The 17,976-nt window shown below is 36.9% G+C and overlaps 1 protein-coding gene across 1 annotated transcript; it reads left to right on the plus strand.

Annotated features, from left to right (window-relative positions):
- Positions 1 to 3,623: 3,623 nt before the first annotated feature.
- On the plus strand, positions 3,624 to 17,731 carry ics (ras suppressor protein 1). Its single transcript, XM_053790060.2, has 7 exons — positions 3,624 to 3,807; positions 5,105 to 5,276; positions 6,829 to 6,950; positions 7,529 to 7,611; positions 8,373 to 8,487; positions 9,039 to 9,171; positions 13,433 to 17,731. The coding sequence occupies exons 1-7, from the start codon at positions 3,699 to 3,701 to the stop codon at positions 13,527 to 13,529; spliced, it is 831 nt and encodes a 276-aa protein (XP_053646035.1). The 5' UTR covers positions 3,624 to 3,698; the 3' UTR covers positions 13,530 to 17,731.
- Positions 17,732 to 17,976: the final 245 nt, after the last annotated feature.

The raw sequence follows: 17,976 nt of genomic DNA on the forward strand, positions 1-17,976 counted from the left end.
CAGGTTCAGTGCTTGGTTATGATTATAATAATAATTGATGTAGGGAATGAATTGCTCCAATTTCCTGAATTAAGCCTGGATGCTTTCCATCCCCCTCCCCACAGGCGCTGTATAATCCCCATGGGTTTAACGCTCCCCCATAATAATACAGTTTTAATACAATTATAATACAAATACAATTTGATACAACATCATATTAAAAAAACGAAGCCACAAATTATGCAAAGCATAATGCTCACATACTACTCAATACATATAATTTTATACATTTACAGATAATTTATATCAGATCAAACTGGTTTAGCGCTCCCCATGATTATAATTAATTAATAATATATCAGATCAATGTGCCCCACTGCAATTCATAACCTAATAATCATCCCTCTCCCTCTCGCTACCCATAACCCCTGCGTCCTTCCCTGCCCTGCTGTGCTGTATAACCCTTGTGGTTTAGCTCTTCTTTTTGATTATAATAATCAGATCAATGAGATGCCTATAAGGGGTGATTGAATTACAGAGATGAGAATAATGCATGAGTATTTATAGTCAATTACTGGATATTTAATTGAAATAATGCTGTATAGCCCTTGTGGCTTAGCTCTTCTTTTTGATTATAATATTAATTAATTGAAATAAGTTAACAGATCTTGTTTTACAGTGTTATTCGTGGTGTTGGTAGACTTAAAACCTTTGGTATTTTCAGAGTTACTTGTAGAATGTTATGTGTTGAGTTATTTACTGCTTATAGTGTGATATGTGTTTGAGTTATTTGTTGCTTGTAGTGTGTTATGTGTTGAGTTGTTGCTTGTATTGTGTTATGTGTTGAGTTATTTGTTGCTTGTAGTGTGTTATGTGTTGAGTTATTTGTTGCTTGTAGTGTGTTATGTGTTGAGTTGTTGCTTGTATTGTGTTATGTGTTGAGTTATTTGTTGCTTGTATTGTGTTATGTGTTGAGTTATTTGTTGCTTGTAGTGTGTTATGTGTTGAGTTACTTGTTGCTTGTAGTGTGTTATGTGTTGAATTGTTGCTTGTAGTGTGTTATGTGTTGAATTAGTTGTTCCTTGTAGTGTGTTATGTGTTGAATTGTTGCTTGTAGTGTGTTATGTGTTGAATTAGTTGTTCCTTGTAGTGTGTTATGTGTTGAATTGTTGCTTGTAGTGTGTTATGTGTTGAATTAGTTGTTGCTTGTAGTGTGTTATGTGTTGAATTGTTGCTTGTAGTGTGTTATGTGTTGAATTAGTTGTTGCTTGTAGTGTGTTATGTGTTAAGGTACTTGTTGCTTGTAGTGTGTTATGTGTTGAATTGTTGCTTGTAGTGTGTTATGTGTTGAATTAGTTGTTGCTTGTAGTGTGTTATGTGTTGAATTGTTGCTTGTAGTGTGTTATGTGTTGAATTAGTTGTTGCTTGTAGTGTGTTATGTGTTAAGGTACTTGTTGCTTGTAGTGTGTTATGTGTTGAATTGTTGCTTGTAATGTGTTATGTGTTGAATTGTTGCTTGTAGTGTGTTATGTGTTGAATTAGTTGTTGCTTGTAGTGTGTTATGTGTTGAATTAGTTGTTGCTTGTAGTGTGTTATGTGTTGAATTGTTGCTTGTAGTGTGTTATGTGTTGAATTAGTTGTTGCTTGTAGTGTGTTATGTGTTGAATTAGTTGTTGCTTGTAGTGTGTTATGTGTTGAATTGTTGCTTGTAGTGTGCTATGTGTTGAATTGTTGCTTGTAATGTGTTATGTGTTGAATTGTTGCTTGTAGTGTGTTATGTGTTGAATTGTTGCTTGTAGTGTGTTATGTGTTGAATTGTTGCTTGTAGTGTGTTATGTGTTGAATTAGTTGTTGCTTGTAGTGTGTTATGTGTTGAATTGTTGCTTGTAGTGTGTTATGTGTTGAATTAGTTGTTGCTTGTAGTGTGTTATGTGTTGAATTGTTGCTTGTAGTGTGTTATGTGTTGAATTAGTTGTTGCTTGTAGTGTGTTAAGTGTTGAATTGTTGCTTGTAGTGTGTTATGTGTTGAATTAGTTGTTGCTTGTAGTGTGTTATGTGTTAAGGTACTTGTTGCTTGTAGTGTGTTATGTGTTGAATTAGTTGTTGCTTGTAGTGTGTTATGTGTTGAATTGTTGCTTGTAGTGTGTTATGTGTTGAATTAGTTGTTGCTTGTAGTGTGTTATGTGTTGAATTGTTGCTTGTAGTGTGTTATGTGTTGAATTGTTGCTTGTAGTGTGTTATGTGTTGAATTGTTGCTTGTAGTGTGTTATGTGTTGAATTAGTTGTTGCTTGTAGTGTGTTATGTGTTGAATTGTTACTTGTAGTGTGTTATGTGTTGAATTAGTTGTTGCTTGTAGTGTGTTATGTGTTGAATTAGTTGTTGCTTGTAGTGTGTTATGTGTTGAATTAGTTGTTGCTTGTAGTGTGTTATGTGTTAAGGTACTTGTTGCTTGTAGTGTGTTATGTGTTGAATTGTTGCTTGTAATGTGTTGAATTGTTGCTTGTAGTGTGTTATGTGTTGAATTGTTGCTTGTAGTGTGTTATGTGTTGAATTGTTGCTTGTAATGTGTTGAATTGTTGCTTGTAGTGTGTTATGTGTTGAATTAGTTGTTGCTTGTAGTGTGTTATGTGTTAAGGTACTTGTTGCTTGTAGTGTGTTATGTGTTGAATTGTTGCTTGTAGTGTATGTGTTGAATTAGTTGTTGCTTGTAGTGTGTTATGTGTTGAATTAGTTGTTGCTTGTAGTGTGTTATGTGTTAAGGTACTTGTTGCTTGTAGTGTGTTATGTGTTGAATTGTTGCTTGTAATGTGTTATGTGTTGAATTGTTGCTTGTAGTGTGTTATGTGTTGAATTAGTTGTTGCTTGTAGTGTGTTATGTGTTGAATTAGTTGTTGCTTGTAGTGTGTTATGTGTTGAATTGTTGCTTGTAGTGTGTTATGTGTTGAATTAGTTGTTGCTTGTAGTGTGTTATGTGTTAAGGTACTTGTTGCTTGTAGTGTGTTATGTGTTGAATTGTTGCTTGTAGTGTGTTATGTGTTGAATTAGTTGTTGCTTGTAGTGTGTTATGTGTTGAATTGTTGCTTGTAGTGTGTTATGTGTTGAATTAGTTGTTGCTTGTAGTGTGTTATGTGTTGAATTGTTGCTTGTAGTGTGTTATGTGTTGAATTAGTTGTTGCTTGTAGTGTGTTATGTGTTAAGGTACTTGTTGCTTGTAGTGTGTTGTGTTGTGTTGCAGTTCTCCACGAAGCTGTTAATACTACTACTGCTAATAATAATAATAATTAATAATAAACTTTTTTAACTTTCTCAATATAAGCTTTTGCGTAAATTTAGTAATAAAACATAATACTTTACTGGTTTATCATAGGATAATTTCTACATTAGTTACAATATATAAAAACCACTGTAAAACTTAAAACTTATTTATTAAACCTTAAAATAAAAAAATACTTATACTAACTATAAATATTGTTTAATAACAAAGATAAGCGGTTGGTCACCCTGATCTCCGCTTCTGAAAAACTCAAATGAAGTAAATCCTATATTAGTTATTAATTCAAATTTATTTCAGGATTAGACTCAAAAACTTATTTTTATATACGATGAAATAAATGGTAATTAAACGTCGAGTTATGGTGGGGGAGAATTAGGAAGGGTTGGCAGCCGTGCTGGACTATTTCTGTGGGTTGGGTCAATTTTGGAAAAATTTCAGGAGAAAATGTCGAAATCTGTGAGGAAAGTGGTGGAGGAAGCGCGGGATAGTGGCAACCCAGAGCTGGACCTCCAGGACAAACAGATAACCTCCCTGGAGGAGGTGTCTGGCCTGTGTGAGTATTGTAATAGTGAGAGTAGAGCAGCAGCTGCACCTCTACTCTCAGTTCTAATTAAGTAAATTTATTTATTCACAGGTACGTATTAATATAATAATCATATATAGTGTAAATTACCCAGGATGACCCAAAAAAGTCAAAGTGTCTTATTTCCAGTAATCTTTATATTTATGAAGAAGCACTAAACCCACGGGAGAAATTTAGGTTCGATCCAAGGAAGGGGAGGGCAAGTCCATTTCCTTGGATCAAGAGCCCCTCGCTGGCATCAAAGAACCGCCCTTGAGGGACAAGTAATATTAACCATACATAATTTTATGCCATACCAGCAGTGATGTATGACCCCTACGGGTTTAGCGCTTATGGTGATAATAATAATGAGCCAAATTAGTTGAAAAACAATACTTTGTATAAAAAATATTAACATCATGCTAATGGCTTTCTTTTGTGCCTTACAATATATTATTACATGTAAACTACATCACCTGTATACTGCAGAAACGAAATAAATTTATTATTAGTATGTATAAGTTTATTTAGGTACTGGTACACATAAGCACAATTGTCATAGTGACATATGTATAAATTACCCACCAGAATAACTAAAAAAAGTCAGACTGACTTTTTTGTATTATTTCCATTTGGGTCCTTGATTTTCTTGATTTCATAATTATGCCAAACCACCAATATTGATACTCTGGAACAGCCTTGACATTTAGGACTGGTAGAGTTAGAATAATTATAGAAATACCCTGAATCCAAATCATAGATCCATCACACTGCATCATAATCTTGCTTGGATAACTTTGTCCTAACTTAATACAATACAACTTTATTCCTTTTCTGCAGTATGCAAAATGTAGTTTACATGTAATGAAATGTTGTTAAGCACAAAAGTAAACTACTTTCATGCATTGTTGGTTCACCTGTACCTCTGCTATGGTTCTCACCCTGCATATATATTCTTGGGTTTTAACTGTACTCTCTATGTCTACAGTAGACTTGAGAAACTTAGTCTCCAAGTGAATTATTGTCTAAAAGTGTCTAAACCTTTTTTTTTTATAATTACTAATAATTACTACATGGACTGGGCCAGGGGGGCATTGACCCCTGAAACACCCTCCAGGTATACTTTCTCAATTTGATTTTTTGCACCTCCTCGGTATTTCTACTTCATTCCATATATTAGCCATTCCCTGACCATGCAGCGCTGAATGTGCCACCTGTGTTTATCTCTTATTTCCATTAATATAGTGCAATAATATAACAGTGATCTGTAACATTAGTTATATTTCAGTGTCCATGGAGTACATCACACGCCTGTCACTGCCGCACAACCGTCTGACGAGGGTGCCTCCTGCTATTGCAAATCTCATCAATTTAGAAATTCTGAATCTCTTCAACAACATCATTGAGGAGCTGCCGACCTCTATTTCTTCACTCAATAAACTCCGCATCCTGAATGTTGGGTAATACATGAGTATTAATTTGTTTGTGAATTTTAATAAGGGGAAAATATGAATGAATACAACATAGGTAGTAATATTTGTTATTGATTCTGTTTATTTTCTCCCAGGCAATTTCTCCTCACCCATTAAGGATAGGCATGACAGGTAAGATATTAGGAAGCCCTGTCTAAAGATTACGTATGACCTTTTCTACATCTCTTGTGTCTTCATGAAATTTTCGCCTTTAATTTTTTACTTTTCCTTTCCAGAAATAGATTGTCTAACCATTACTTTAATCCACTGTTCCTTCAGGGGGGTGCCTTAATGCTGGTGAATGGCTCTTGATCCAGGGAAATAGATCTACCCTCCCCTTCCTCTGATCAAATCTTATTGCCTCCCATTCTCAGGCACTGTATGAACCCCTATGAGTTTGGTACTTCCTCGTGAATGTTTTACTACCAGTAATGATGATAATCTAACCCTTTGTATTTTCCTCTTATATACACTGTATCTTGCTTACAAGCCTGAGACATGTCATTCACTTCAGATGTCTCAGTTATGGTATTCGACACTATTTCATCTTGATATACCCAGTAAAACCCCAATATAACAGACCTCTACAGTAACAGACAAAATCCACTTGGTAAATTGTACTTTTAAATGTTTTATTCTCAATATTTATTGCATTATACCTGTAAATTGTGTGCACAGTAATATAATAGGCATACAGTAGAATACTTAGTGATTTTTTTAACATTCTGATTTAATGTACACTTGGAGAATCCTCTCCACCTATTTTTACCCTCAAAGGAAGTTTCTGATGCTGGTGAGGGTGTCTTGATCTGAAGAATTAGCCCTGAACTCCTTTCCCTTGAATCAGACCTCCTTTTTTCCCATTCTCCCAGATGCTGTATGACCCTTGTAGGTTTAGTACTCCCTTCAAGAATCTAATAATAGTAATCCACCTGTTTCTGCCAAACATGCTTACCTTGCAACTAAAGTCTTAATGAACAGTTTTCAGTTAGTAAACAATAAAATGGTATAACATTGGCCTACTACATACCATGACCACAGTTCGAGTCCTCGTCCATCCTTCTCTTAATTCGTGCTTTCTTGGTTGATTTTAACTACTGTATGTACTTAAGATTCTCACTTTGCCAGCTGCATCTAATGTCGTATTCTGTATATATTTCTCTCCCAGAAGTCAGTGTATCATAAGCCCTTTATTCATACATCAAGAGGTTTTTCTTAATCATTTATAATACATATTTTCAAATGATCTAGCCATTCTTCTACTTTGTAATACTTTTTCATGTCTCATTTCTTTGTTTTGTGTTTGTGCAGTATTACTGGTCTGTAATTTTAATTCCCTAACTCCTCCTAACATTTTTTCACCCATTTTCATCTCATATTTAATTTTTTTTTTTTTTTTTTTTTTGGGGGGGGGGGGGAGGTAAACCAAAATCTACCATTGAAATGTTATAACTAAAGAAAATAATTTTGGAGACATATACCTTGACTTAATGTAGAGTACAAGCACTGTATCTTCCATACTTTTCATGGTGATTCTAAGGATGAATCGTTTGGATGCTCTTCCTCGAGGCTTTGGTTCCTTCCCCGTCCTGGAGGTCCTGGACATCACGTACAACAATATTGCAGAAGGAGAGGCACTTCCCGGCAACTTCTTCATGCTGGGTAAGTATTCCATTGAGTAATCCAGTAGTTGCCTTCAAGGGAAGTGCCTTAATGCTGGTCAGGGGATTGGAGCTGCCTTCTCCTTCCTCATATCAAACCTGATTACCTGCAATTTTCCAGGCACTGTATGACTCTTATAGGTTTAGTGCTTCACTGTAAATACCTACAGTATAACATGGAATAAATAGATAAAAGACATAGGGCCAGAGCAAGCTTTTATTGGCATATTTCACCTAATGTAGAGCTTTATCAAGTTAAAGTCTTTTATTATAATAAGCTTTATCAAGGGTAGAGCTGTATTAAGTTTATCATGACTTAATACAGTTTTACATAACATTGTCACACTAATAGGATGCTCTTTGTTTTCTTTAGTACTGTCAACAGAAAACCTACATACAGTATCTGTAGAATAAGTATTTATTAAAGTTGAAGTTGATGAAAAAATTTAAAGTATCATACTGTGCAGTGTATCACATAATGTACGCTACTTTTCATTTGTATAGCACTTTTAATTTGTATAGCACTTTTCATATTACATTTTTTTTTCATATAAAGAAATCTTTGTGTTTTAATTTCAGAATCTCTGAGAGCTCTTTACATGGGGGACAATGATTTTGAAGTGTTATCTCCAGATATCAAGAACATGAGAAACTTGCAAATTGTAAGTGAAATGCTTAATATATGAGTTGCACTATATCTTTGAAATTAAGCACTACATACAATGTTTGCATAACTAATTTTGAGCTTTAAAAGAATGGGTTTTGTGTACAGCATTTTGTGACATATGCTTACTTCTTTTTACTGTTAAGTGAGGTAAAAATTATGGTAAGCTAAATTAATACTAGTTAACCCCCTCAAGGGAGGTTCCTTGATGCTGGTGAGGGGCTCTTGATCTAGGGAATTGGATCTTTGCCCCAGTGACCTGAATTGAGCCTGAATAACTTCCATTCCACCCCCATCCCCCACAGGCACTGAATAACCCTTACAGGTTTAGCGTTCCCCCGTGATTTTAATAATAATACATGTAAACATGTAATATTTAGTGAAGGGATTCAGGGAAACCGGTTATTTTCATATAGTCGGACTTGAGTCCTGGAAATGGGAAGTACAATGCCTGCACTTTAAAGGAGTGGTTTGGGATATTGGCAGTTTGGAGGGATATGTTGTGTATCTTTATACGTATATGCTTCTAAACTGTTGTATTCTGGGCACCTCTGCAAAAGCAGTGATAATGTGTGAGTGTGGTGAAAGTGTTGATTGATGAAAGTATTTTCTTTTTGGGGATTTTCTTTCTTTTTTGGGTCACCCTGCCTCGGTGGGAGACGACCGACTTGTTGAAAAAAAAAAAAAAAAAAACATGTAAACAGTGTATCAGTCTCATTATTTTATTCTAAACTTTCTTAATTATTTTTAAAATTTCAGTTGAGTCTTCGGGATAACGATCTAATTGCTCTGCCACGCGAAATTGGGGAACTGACACGCTTACGAGAATTACATATTCAAGGGAACAGATTACAGGTTCTTCCTCCTGAGATTGGTAAGCTTCCCACTGCTTTTGCTGCTAGCTAATTGTTTGCTTTAGGAGATAATTTTATTTTCAAATTATGGCATGTAAATGACGTCATAAATGGTTTCCCAGAAGTGCAAGAAAGTTAATAATTTTACATAAAGCTTAGATGATAATGTTTAAATAAATTTATATTAAAGTACAGGTTTACCCTCACATTTTGCTGTTTTGCTTTGTGCAAATTTAATTTTTACATGATCCCTTTTCTAATTCACTACATGTGGTACAAATTTACTCTTATGTGGTCTAAACCCAGCATCACCTTGATTTTTAACATATCTTGAAATACATACCACTCTAAACTAGCTGATATTGACATTCATAAGGGATTTAACAACAACAACAAATAAAACAGATTTGGGCATGGGAAATTCAATGAGCATATTTTGACTGAAAGCCTATTATTGGTTATCAGTTTGTCTTGCCAGACAAAGTTGGGTTGTGCTAATGCACAACCCAGTGTTGTGCCCGTCACTACTACTAGACCTACTTCAGGGCCTAAACTAATTTTTTTTTTATAGGGCAGTTGGACTTGTTGGGAAATCGGTGTTGCTTTCGTTTAGAAAGTAACCCATGGTTGCCTATGATAGCTGATCAGCTTCTCCTGGGCCCATCACATGTTATGGACTTGCTGCGGAATGAATCTTACAAGTTGTGAGTAAAATATACTATTAAATTGTGATGAAGGGCATTAATTATTGTACAGTCCTCTGATTCTGGGTCACCTTAATGCACTGGGAGGGTTTGGGTATTTTGTGCCTAATGGTATGGGCTTCTTTTCTGGGAGGGGTACCACTTGCTTGGCTAAGAACCCAGCATTTCTCAGCATTAATGATGAGGATATTTCTCCTATTGTCTAAATTTGCTGACACAACTGATGACATGAAGTCAGTTATAATTATGATTCTATAATATTTTTTGTTTGTAAAGAGTACCTAAGAGATGCGATGTTGAAATTAGATGAAAGGTATGTGGGTAATTGAGGTGTGATCATCTTCAATGTGTAGTAGTGGATTATGCATGACTGCATGGAGTAAGGCTAAAGTAATTTGTATTTAATGATATCAAAACCACTGTTAACAAAGAGCTCAGCTATTTGTTAATAGTGGATTTAGAGCCACATGAATGTAGTGATTCTGTTAAATTTAATGATAATGGTGTTATAATTATTATCCTATGACATATTAATTTTTTTTTTTTCAACAAGTCGGTCGTCTCCCACCGAGGCAGGGTGACCCAAAAAAGAAAGAAAATCCCCAAAAAGAAAATGCTTTCATCATCATTCAACACTTTCTCCACACTCACACATAATCACTGTTTTTGCAGAGGTGCTCAGAATACAACAGTTTAGAAGCATATACGTATAAAGATACACAACATATCCCTCCAAACTGCCAATATCCCAAACCCCTCCTTTAAAGTGCAGGCATTGTACTTCCCATTTCCAGGACTCAAGTCCGACTATATGAAAATAACCGGTTTCCCTGAATTTTTTTTTTTTTTTTTTTTCAACAAGTCGGCCGTCTCCCACCGAGGCAGGGTGACCCAAAAAAGAAAGAAAATCCCCAAAAAGAAAATACTTTCATCATCATTCAACACTTTCACCACACTCGCACATTATCACTGTTTTTGCAGAGGTGCTCAGAATACAACAGTCTAGAAGCATAAACATATAAAGATACACAACATATCCCTCCAAACTGCCAATATCCCAAACCCCTCCTTTAAAGTGCAGGCATTGTACTTCCCATTTCCAGGACTCAAGTCCGACTATATGAAAATAACCGGTTTCCCTGAATCCCTTCACTAAATATTACCCTGCTCACACTCCAACAGATCGTCAGGTCCCAAGTACCATTCGTCTCCATTCACTCCTATCTAACACGCTCACGCACGCTTGCTGGAAGTCCAAGCCCCTTACCCACAAAACCTCCTTTACCCCCTCTCTCCAACCCTTTCGAGGACGACCCCTACCCCGCCTTCCTTCCCCTATAGATTTATATGCTTTCCATGTCATTCTACTGTGATCCATTCTCTCTAAATGACCAAACCACCTCAACAACCCCTCTTCTGCCCTCTGACTAATACTTTTATTAACTCCACACCTTCTCCTAATTTCCACACTCCGAATTTTCTGCATAATATTTACACCACACATTGCCCTTAAACAGGACATCTCCGCTGCCTCCAACCGTCTCCTCGCTGCTGCATTTACCACCCAAGCTTCACACCCATATAAGAGTGTTGGTACTACTATACTTTCATACATTCCCTTCTTTGCCTCCATAGATAACGTTTTTTGACTCCACATATACCTCAACGCACCACTCACCTTTTTTCCCTCATCAATTCTATGATTAACCTCATCCTTCATAAATCCATCCGCCGACACGTCAACTCCCAAGTATCTGAAAACATTCACTTCTTCCATACTCCTCCTCCCCAATTTGATATCCAATTTTTCTTTATCTAAATCATTTGACACCCTCATCACCTTACTCTTTTCTATGTTCACTTTCAACTTTCTACCTTTACACACATTCCCAAACTCATCCACTAACCTTTGCAATTTTTCTTTAGAATCTCCCATAAGCACAGTATCATCAGCAAAAAGTAACTGTGTCAATTCCCATTTTGAATTTGATTCCCCATAATTTAATCCCACCCCTCTCCCAAACACCCTAGCATTTACTTCCTTTACAACCCCATCTATAAATATATTAAACAACCATGGTGACATTACACATCCCTGTCTAAGACCTACTTTTACCGGGAAGTAGTCTCCCTCTCTTCTACACACCCTAACCTGAGCCTCACTATCCTCATAAAAACTCTTTACAGCATTTAATAACTTACCACCTATTCCATATACTTGCAACATCTGCCACATTGCTCCTCTATCCACTCTATCATATGCCTTTTCTAAATCCATAAATGCAATAAAAACTTCCCTATCTTTATCTAAATACTGTTCACATATATGCTTCAATGTAAACACCTGATCTACACATCCCCTACCCACTCTAAAACCTCCTTGCTCATCCGCAATCCTACATTCTGTCTTACCTCTAATTCTTTCAATTATAACCCTACCGTACACTTTTCCTGGTATACTCAGTAAGCTTATTCCTCTATAATTTTTACAGTCTCTTTTGTCCCCTTTCCCTTTATATAAAGGGACTATACATGCTCTCTGCCAATCCCTAGGTACCTTCCCCTCTTTCATACATTTATTAAACAAAAGTACCAACCACTCCAACACTATATCCCCCCCTGCTTTTAACATTTCTGTCATGATCCCATCAGTTCCAGCTGCTTTACCCCCTTTCATTTTACGTAATGCCTCACGTACCTCCCCCACACTTACATTCTGCTCTTCTTCACTCCTAAAAGATGGTATACCTCCCTGACCAGTGCATGAAATTACTGCCTCTGTTTCTTCCTTAACATTTAAAAGTTCCTCAAAATATTCTCGCCATCTTCCCAATACCTCCATCTCCCCATCTACTAACTCCCCTACTCTGTTTTTAACTGACAAATCCATATTTTCCCTAGGCTTTCTTAACTTGTTTAACTCACTCCAAAATTTTTTCTTATTTTCATTAAAATTTCTTGACAGTGCCTCTCCCACTCTATCATCTGCTCTCCTTTTGCACTCTCTCACCACTCTCTTTACCTTTCTTTTACTCTCCATATACTCTGCTCTTCTTATAACACTTCTGCTTTGTAAAAACCTCTCATAAGCTACCTTTTTCTCTTTTATCACACCCTTTACTTCATCATTCCACCAATCACTCCTCTTTCCTCCTGCCCCCACCCTCCTATAACCACAAACTTCTGCCCCACATTCTAATACTGCATTTTTAAAACTATTCCAACCCTCTTCAACCCCCCCACTACTCATCTTTGCACTAGCCCACCTTTCTGCCAATAGTCGCTTATATCTCACCCGAACTTCCTCCTCCCTTAGTTTATACACTTTCACCTCCCTCTTACTTGTTGTTGCCACCTTCCTCTTTTCCCATCTACCTCTTACTCTAACTGTAGCTACAACTAAATAATGATCCGATATATCAGTTGCCCCTCTATAAACATGTACATCCTGGAGCCTACCCATCAACCTTTTATCCACCAATACATAATCTAATAAACTACTTTCATTACGTGCTACATCATACCTTGTATATTTATTTATCCTCTTTTTCATAAAATATGTATTACTTATTACCAAATTTCTTTCTACACATAGCTCAATTAAAGGCTCCCCATTTACATTTACCCCTGGCACCCCAAATTTACCTACTACTCCCTCCATAACATTTTTACCCACTTTAGCATTAAAATCCCCAACCACCATTACTCTCACACTTGATTCAAAACTCCCCACGCATTCACTCAACATTTCCCAAAATCTCTCTCTCTCCCTTCACTAAATATTACCCTGCTCACACTCCAACAGATCGTCAGGTCCCAAGTACCATTCGTCTCCATTCACTCCTATCTAACACGCTCACGCACGCTTGCTGGAAGTCCAAGCCCCTTGCCCACAAAACCTCCTTTACCCCCTCTCTCCAACCCTTTCGAGGACGACCCCTACCTCGCCTTCCTTCCCCTATCGATTTATATGCTTTCCATGTCATTCTACTTTGATCCATTCTCTCTAAATGACCAAACCACCTCAACAACCCCTCTTCTGCCCTCTGACTAATACTTTTATTAACTCCACACCTTTTCCTAATTTTCACACTCCAAATTCTCTGCATAATATTTACACCACACATTGCCCTTAGACAGGACATCTCCATATTAATACTATACTAATTATTAGTCTGTTAATACCGATTTAGCCATCATTTTATAATGTTATTGTAGAATTAACAAGATAATTTGTAATAATTATTTTCCATATTTCTAGCCTCTACCAGAAGCACATTGGTGCTGGGAGCCAACCACCTCCAAAGAACTTCGAAGCCAAGAATAGAAAGATTTCACGCAAACGTGAAACTGCTTAATTTGAGCACATTCATGTTAAATTTGTGCCTTCCACTGCCGTATATGTAGAAACTACGTTTTCTTTTGTACAAATGCTTTAACCAAGATTGTGCTTTAATAGATTTAAGATGTATGGTATATTATATACTGTACAGTACTTCTTTTAATACTATTGTTTTTAATTACTGTACTACGTATATACAATGAAAAAAGTTTCTGGGGTCAGTGCATCTAATTATCACTTTGTACATATATTGTATATGAAAACCAGTTGCAGATCTCATGATGTATAAGTAATAATAATAATATATTAATAAAACCATAAAGTAGAAAAGAGGTTGACAAGAACTTTTTAAATCACTGGATTTATCAGTGCTAGAGTGAAATGCTGAAATGGTTAAAAAGTATGCGAGTTTTTTCTCTCTTTTTGTATGTCCTCTTTGGTTTAGCACTTCCCTTTGAATGTAATAACAATTTCCATGTGGCACAAATGAAGGCTCCAGTGACTTGGGAATCCATATCATCTACTTTCTGGTGTGTTGTTCTATACTTTATATGTACATTGTGCCCAGTTGAGTGTAATTTGATCTGTATTGACGTGGCTTATAGCTAATATATTGTCTTCATGTGCATTACTCTGTAACACATGTTTTAACCTCACATAAAGTGTATGGTGTAACTAACTACAACATCCACTGAAAGCTGACATGCCTATCAAGCCAAGCACTCATGCTCATGAAACAAGGATTTTCTGATATAAAGGTTAGCAAGAGAGTTGGATAGAGAGACCATAGTAATACCACCTATACCCACTGATGTTCTCAGTCTTATTTGCCTTTTTGTGACTTTTTTTTTTTCCTTTCAAGGTAACTTTTATTCTCAAACCTTAGGTATTGCTATGGCTCTCCTCTAACCCCTGTTCTTGCAAACCTTTATAGGGAGTACAGTATTTAACAAATATTTGGTTTCACAATATAATAAAAGTAAATTTTGTAAATGTATTATCAAGGATTGTTCTATTGACCTCATTCATCTAAGATAGTCATGTTACTGACTATGCCTAGGTTTAGTGCTTCTTTTTGATAGTAATAATACTGAAGAGAAGTTGCAGAGATTGGTGGATGAATTTGGTAGGGTGTGCAAAAGAAGAAAATTTAAAGTGAATACAGGAAAGAGTAAGGTTATGAGGATAACAAAAAGATTAGGTGATGAAAGATTGGATATCAGATTGGAGGGAGAGAGTATGGAGGAGGTGAATGTATTCAGATATTTGGGAGTGGACGTGTCAGCGGATGGGTCTATGAAAGATGAGGTGAATCATAGAATTGAGGGGAAAAGGGTGAGTGGTGCACTTAGGAGTCTGTGGAGACAAAGAACTTTGTCCTTGGAGGCAAAGAGGGGAATGTATAAGAGTATAGCTTTACCAACGCTCTTATATGGGTGTGAAGCATGGGTGATGAATGTTGCAGCGAGGAGAAGGCTGGAGGCAGTGGAGATGTCATGTCTGAGAGCAATGTGTGGTGTGAATATAATGCAGAGAATTCGTAGTTTGGAAGTTAGGAGGAGGTGCGGGATTACCAAAACTGTTGTCCAGAGGGCTGAGGAAGGGTTGTTGAGGTGGTTCGGACATGTGGAGAGAATGGAGCGAAACAGAATAACTTCAAGAGTGTATCAGTCTGTAGTGGAAGGAAGGCGGGGTAGGGGTCGGCCTAGGAAAGGTTGGAGGGAGGGGGTAAGGGAGGTTTTGTGTGCGAGGGGCTTGGACTTCCAGCAGGCATGCGTGAGCGTGTTTGATAGGAGTGAATGGAGACAAATGGTTTTTAATACTTGACGTGCTGTTGGAGTGTGAGCAAAGTAACATTTATGAAGGGATTCAAGGAAACCGGCAGGCTGGACTCGAGTCCTGGAGATGGGAAGTACAGTGCCTGCACTCTGAAGGAGGGGTGTTAATGTTGCAGTTTAAAAACTGTAGTGTAAAGCACCCTTCTGGCAAGACAGTGATGGAGTGAATGATGGTGAAAGTTTTTCTTTTTCGGGCCACCTGCCTTGGTGGGAATCGGCCAGTGTGATAATAATAATAATAATAATAATACTGACTATGCCAGGTTCAGATTTTGAATTCTATGGCTTGGTACAGTGTGGATCTTGCATGAGTGAGGTCACAGGTCAGTCATCAGAACTCGTGCTCGCTTTAATAATTTGGTCCAATGAATATTTTTACTAGTTTTTTACTGACCAGGGAAGTGGTGGTTGTCAGTGGTGACAAATACCTCTGCTCTACCTAGTTTAGCATAAAAATTAATCAGGGATACTTATTCACCTTTTGAAACCTAACAACTAATGTGTGCAAATGCAAGGCCGAAACTTAGACTAATTGGCCTTGTTCAAGGATAATGCACTTGATTGTGGTGGGCCTCGGGTCCAGGTAGCAATATCCTGGCAGTTCGGGCTGTTGCCAGGTTAGTCTGGCTACAGGCTGGACTGCAGGAGTAGAACTGAATCTGGTCACAAGTATGTCACAGGTATATCATGTGATGTTTTGTAGACCTTGTCCATGACTGGAAAACCTTGTGCCAAATATGAATTTGTTATTTTGTATTGTTATAGATTAAGTTATTAATCTTAACAAATTAATTTTTGGAACTTTATAGGAAAATATCTAGATTTAATTTTCTCTATCTGTAAAAACATTTCTTGCAAATAATGACACTGAATGTGTGTTGTAATCAGTCATTGTGCTAACATTACAAACTAATTTTAGATGATTTGTTCTCATAATGTCATTGTGATGCCTTATTGTGCTAACATTTCAAATTCATCTTATATGATTTATTTGTAATACTTTGGTGGTGCTGTGTAATCCTTGAAGGTTTAGTGCTTTTTTGATTATAATAATGTTCTTTGAGAAATTGACTTTACAGTAAGGCCAACCTCTTGTTATTATTACAATCAAATCTAAGTGCTAAACCCACAAGGGTTTAACCCTTTGTTTAGCATTCTCTCTGGGGATACTGTAATAATATTTTATCACTTGCAAATTAACACAAAAAAGTTCTAAACTTATAATTTTTAAAAAATAACTTGAAACTTGCCTCCGACATTTCTAAGTTATAAATTTCATTCGGCAAATGATACTCTCCATGTATTTTAGCACTTTTTTGTGAATATAATACTGTAATACACAATCAGTGAGGGGAACACTTAAAGTTCAATGGACTGACATAAGTGTAAAGGTTTAAGAAGACACGTGAGCAAATGCTATGATATATTTATTAGAAACCATTTTGGTCCTGGGATTGTATTCACTTCTAGATTTGTACCATATTGCATTTAGAGAAAAGGAGCTAATAAAGGAAGAACAGTCCAAATATTTCCAGGGTAACACACTGGTTGCAGAGGTGTGTGTATTGGTACAACATTTCATCACAAATTGGCTTTATCAAATACATAAGATACAACAGAACATCAAATTTTATAGTGCATCCAGGCCGAGTAGTCAGGTGCAAAATGGTAGAGGTCTTAGGAGTCCAGTGTTAAGGGATGCAAGATCCGAGAGGCAGGAAAGCACTCTAATAGGCCTGCTGGCCCATGCTAGGTTTCTGTTCAAGTAGTGTGAGCTATGGGTGTATATGAAGTCTACATGTCACTATTTTGTTTGTTTAATGGAAAAGGATCAGTTTCATAAAATAGTAGGTGTGCTCTGTCCCACTCCAGGAGATTCTGTACCCATATCTCACATTGTACAAGAACAAAGAAAGACCTAGTATGGGCCAGAAGGGAGTGCTTCCCTGCTGCTCAGACCTTGCCTGCTCAGCACCTGACTACTTGTCCTGGATGTACTATACACGATATAATTTTTTGTTATATATTATGTATTTTTACCCCTCAAGGAAGGTTCCTTGATGTTGGTGAGGGGCTCTTGATTTAGGGAATTGGATCTGAGCTCCAGTTCCCCGAATTAAGCCTGAATGCCTTCCACATCCCCCCCCCCAGGCGCTGTATAATCCTCCGGGTTTAGCGCTTCCCCCTTGATTATAATAATAATAATAATATGTATTTTTAGGAAAATGTACCACTCAAGATGCTTCTGCAGTCAGTGTCTTACCATTACATATATTTAACCACACAGAACGTATCTGCAAGTAAAAGTTAACATGTGTATTAATAAAATCATTGGTGTTTCTATGTATAAAACCTTATAATGAATAAATATGCACTACAATAGTTGTCTTTTTATAACCTAAGCCTTACATCCTGAATGTGCTTTAGCAATACACAGTGCTGGTAAGGAGTTATACACAAACAACTCTCACATAGGAGAGAGGAGCTTACAACATTTGTCGGACTTGGACCATTTACAATGTCACACTAACAGGAAGGAGAGGAGGAGCCAATATATATAGGTCAGCTGGCAGGACAGGGAAAGTGAGGTAGGAGGGGTAGTGGTAAGGCAGGTAGTAGAAACGA

This window comes from Cherax quadricarinatus, chromosome 58, assembly GCF_038502225.1.
Source record: "Cherax quadricarinatus isolate ZL_2023a chromosome 58, ASM3850222v1, whole genome shotgun sequence".
NCBI lineage: Eukaryota > Metazoa > Arthropoda > Malacostraca > Decapoda > Parastacidae > Cherax > Cherax quadricarinatus.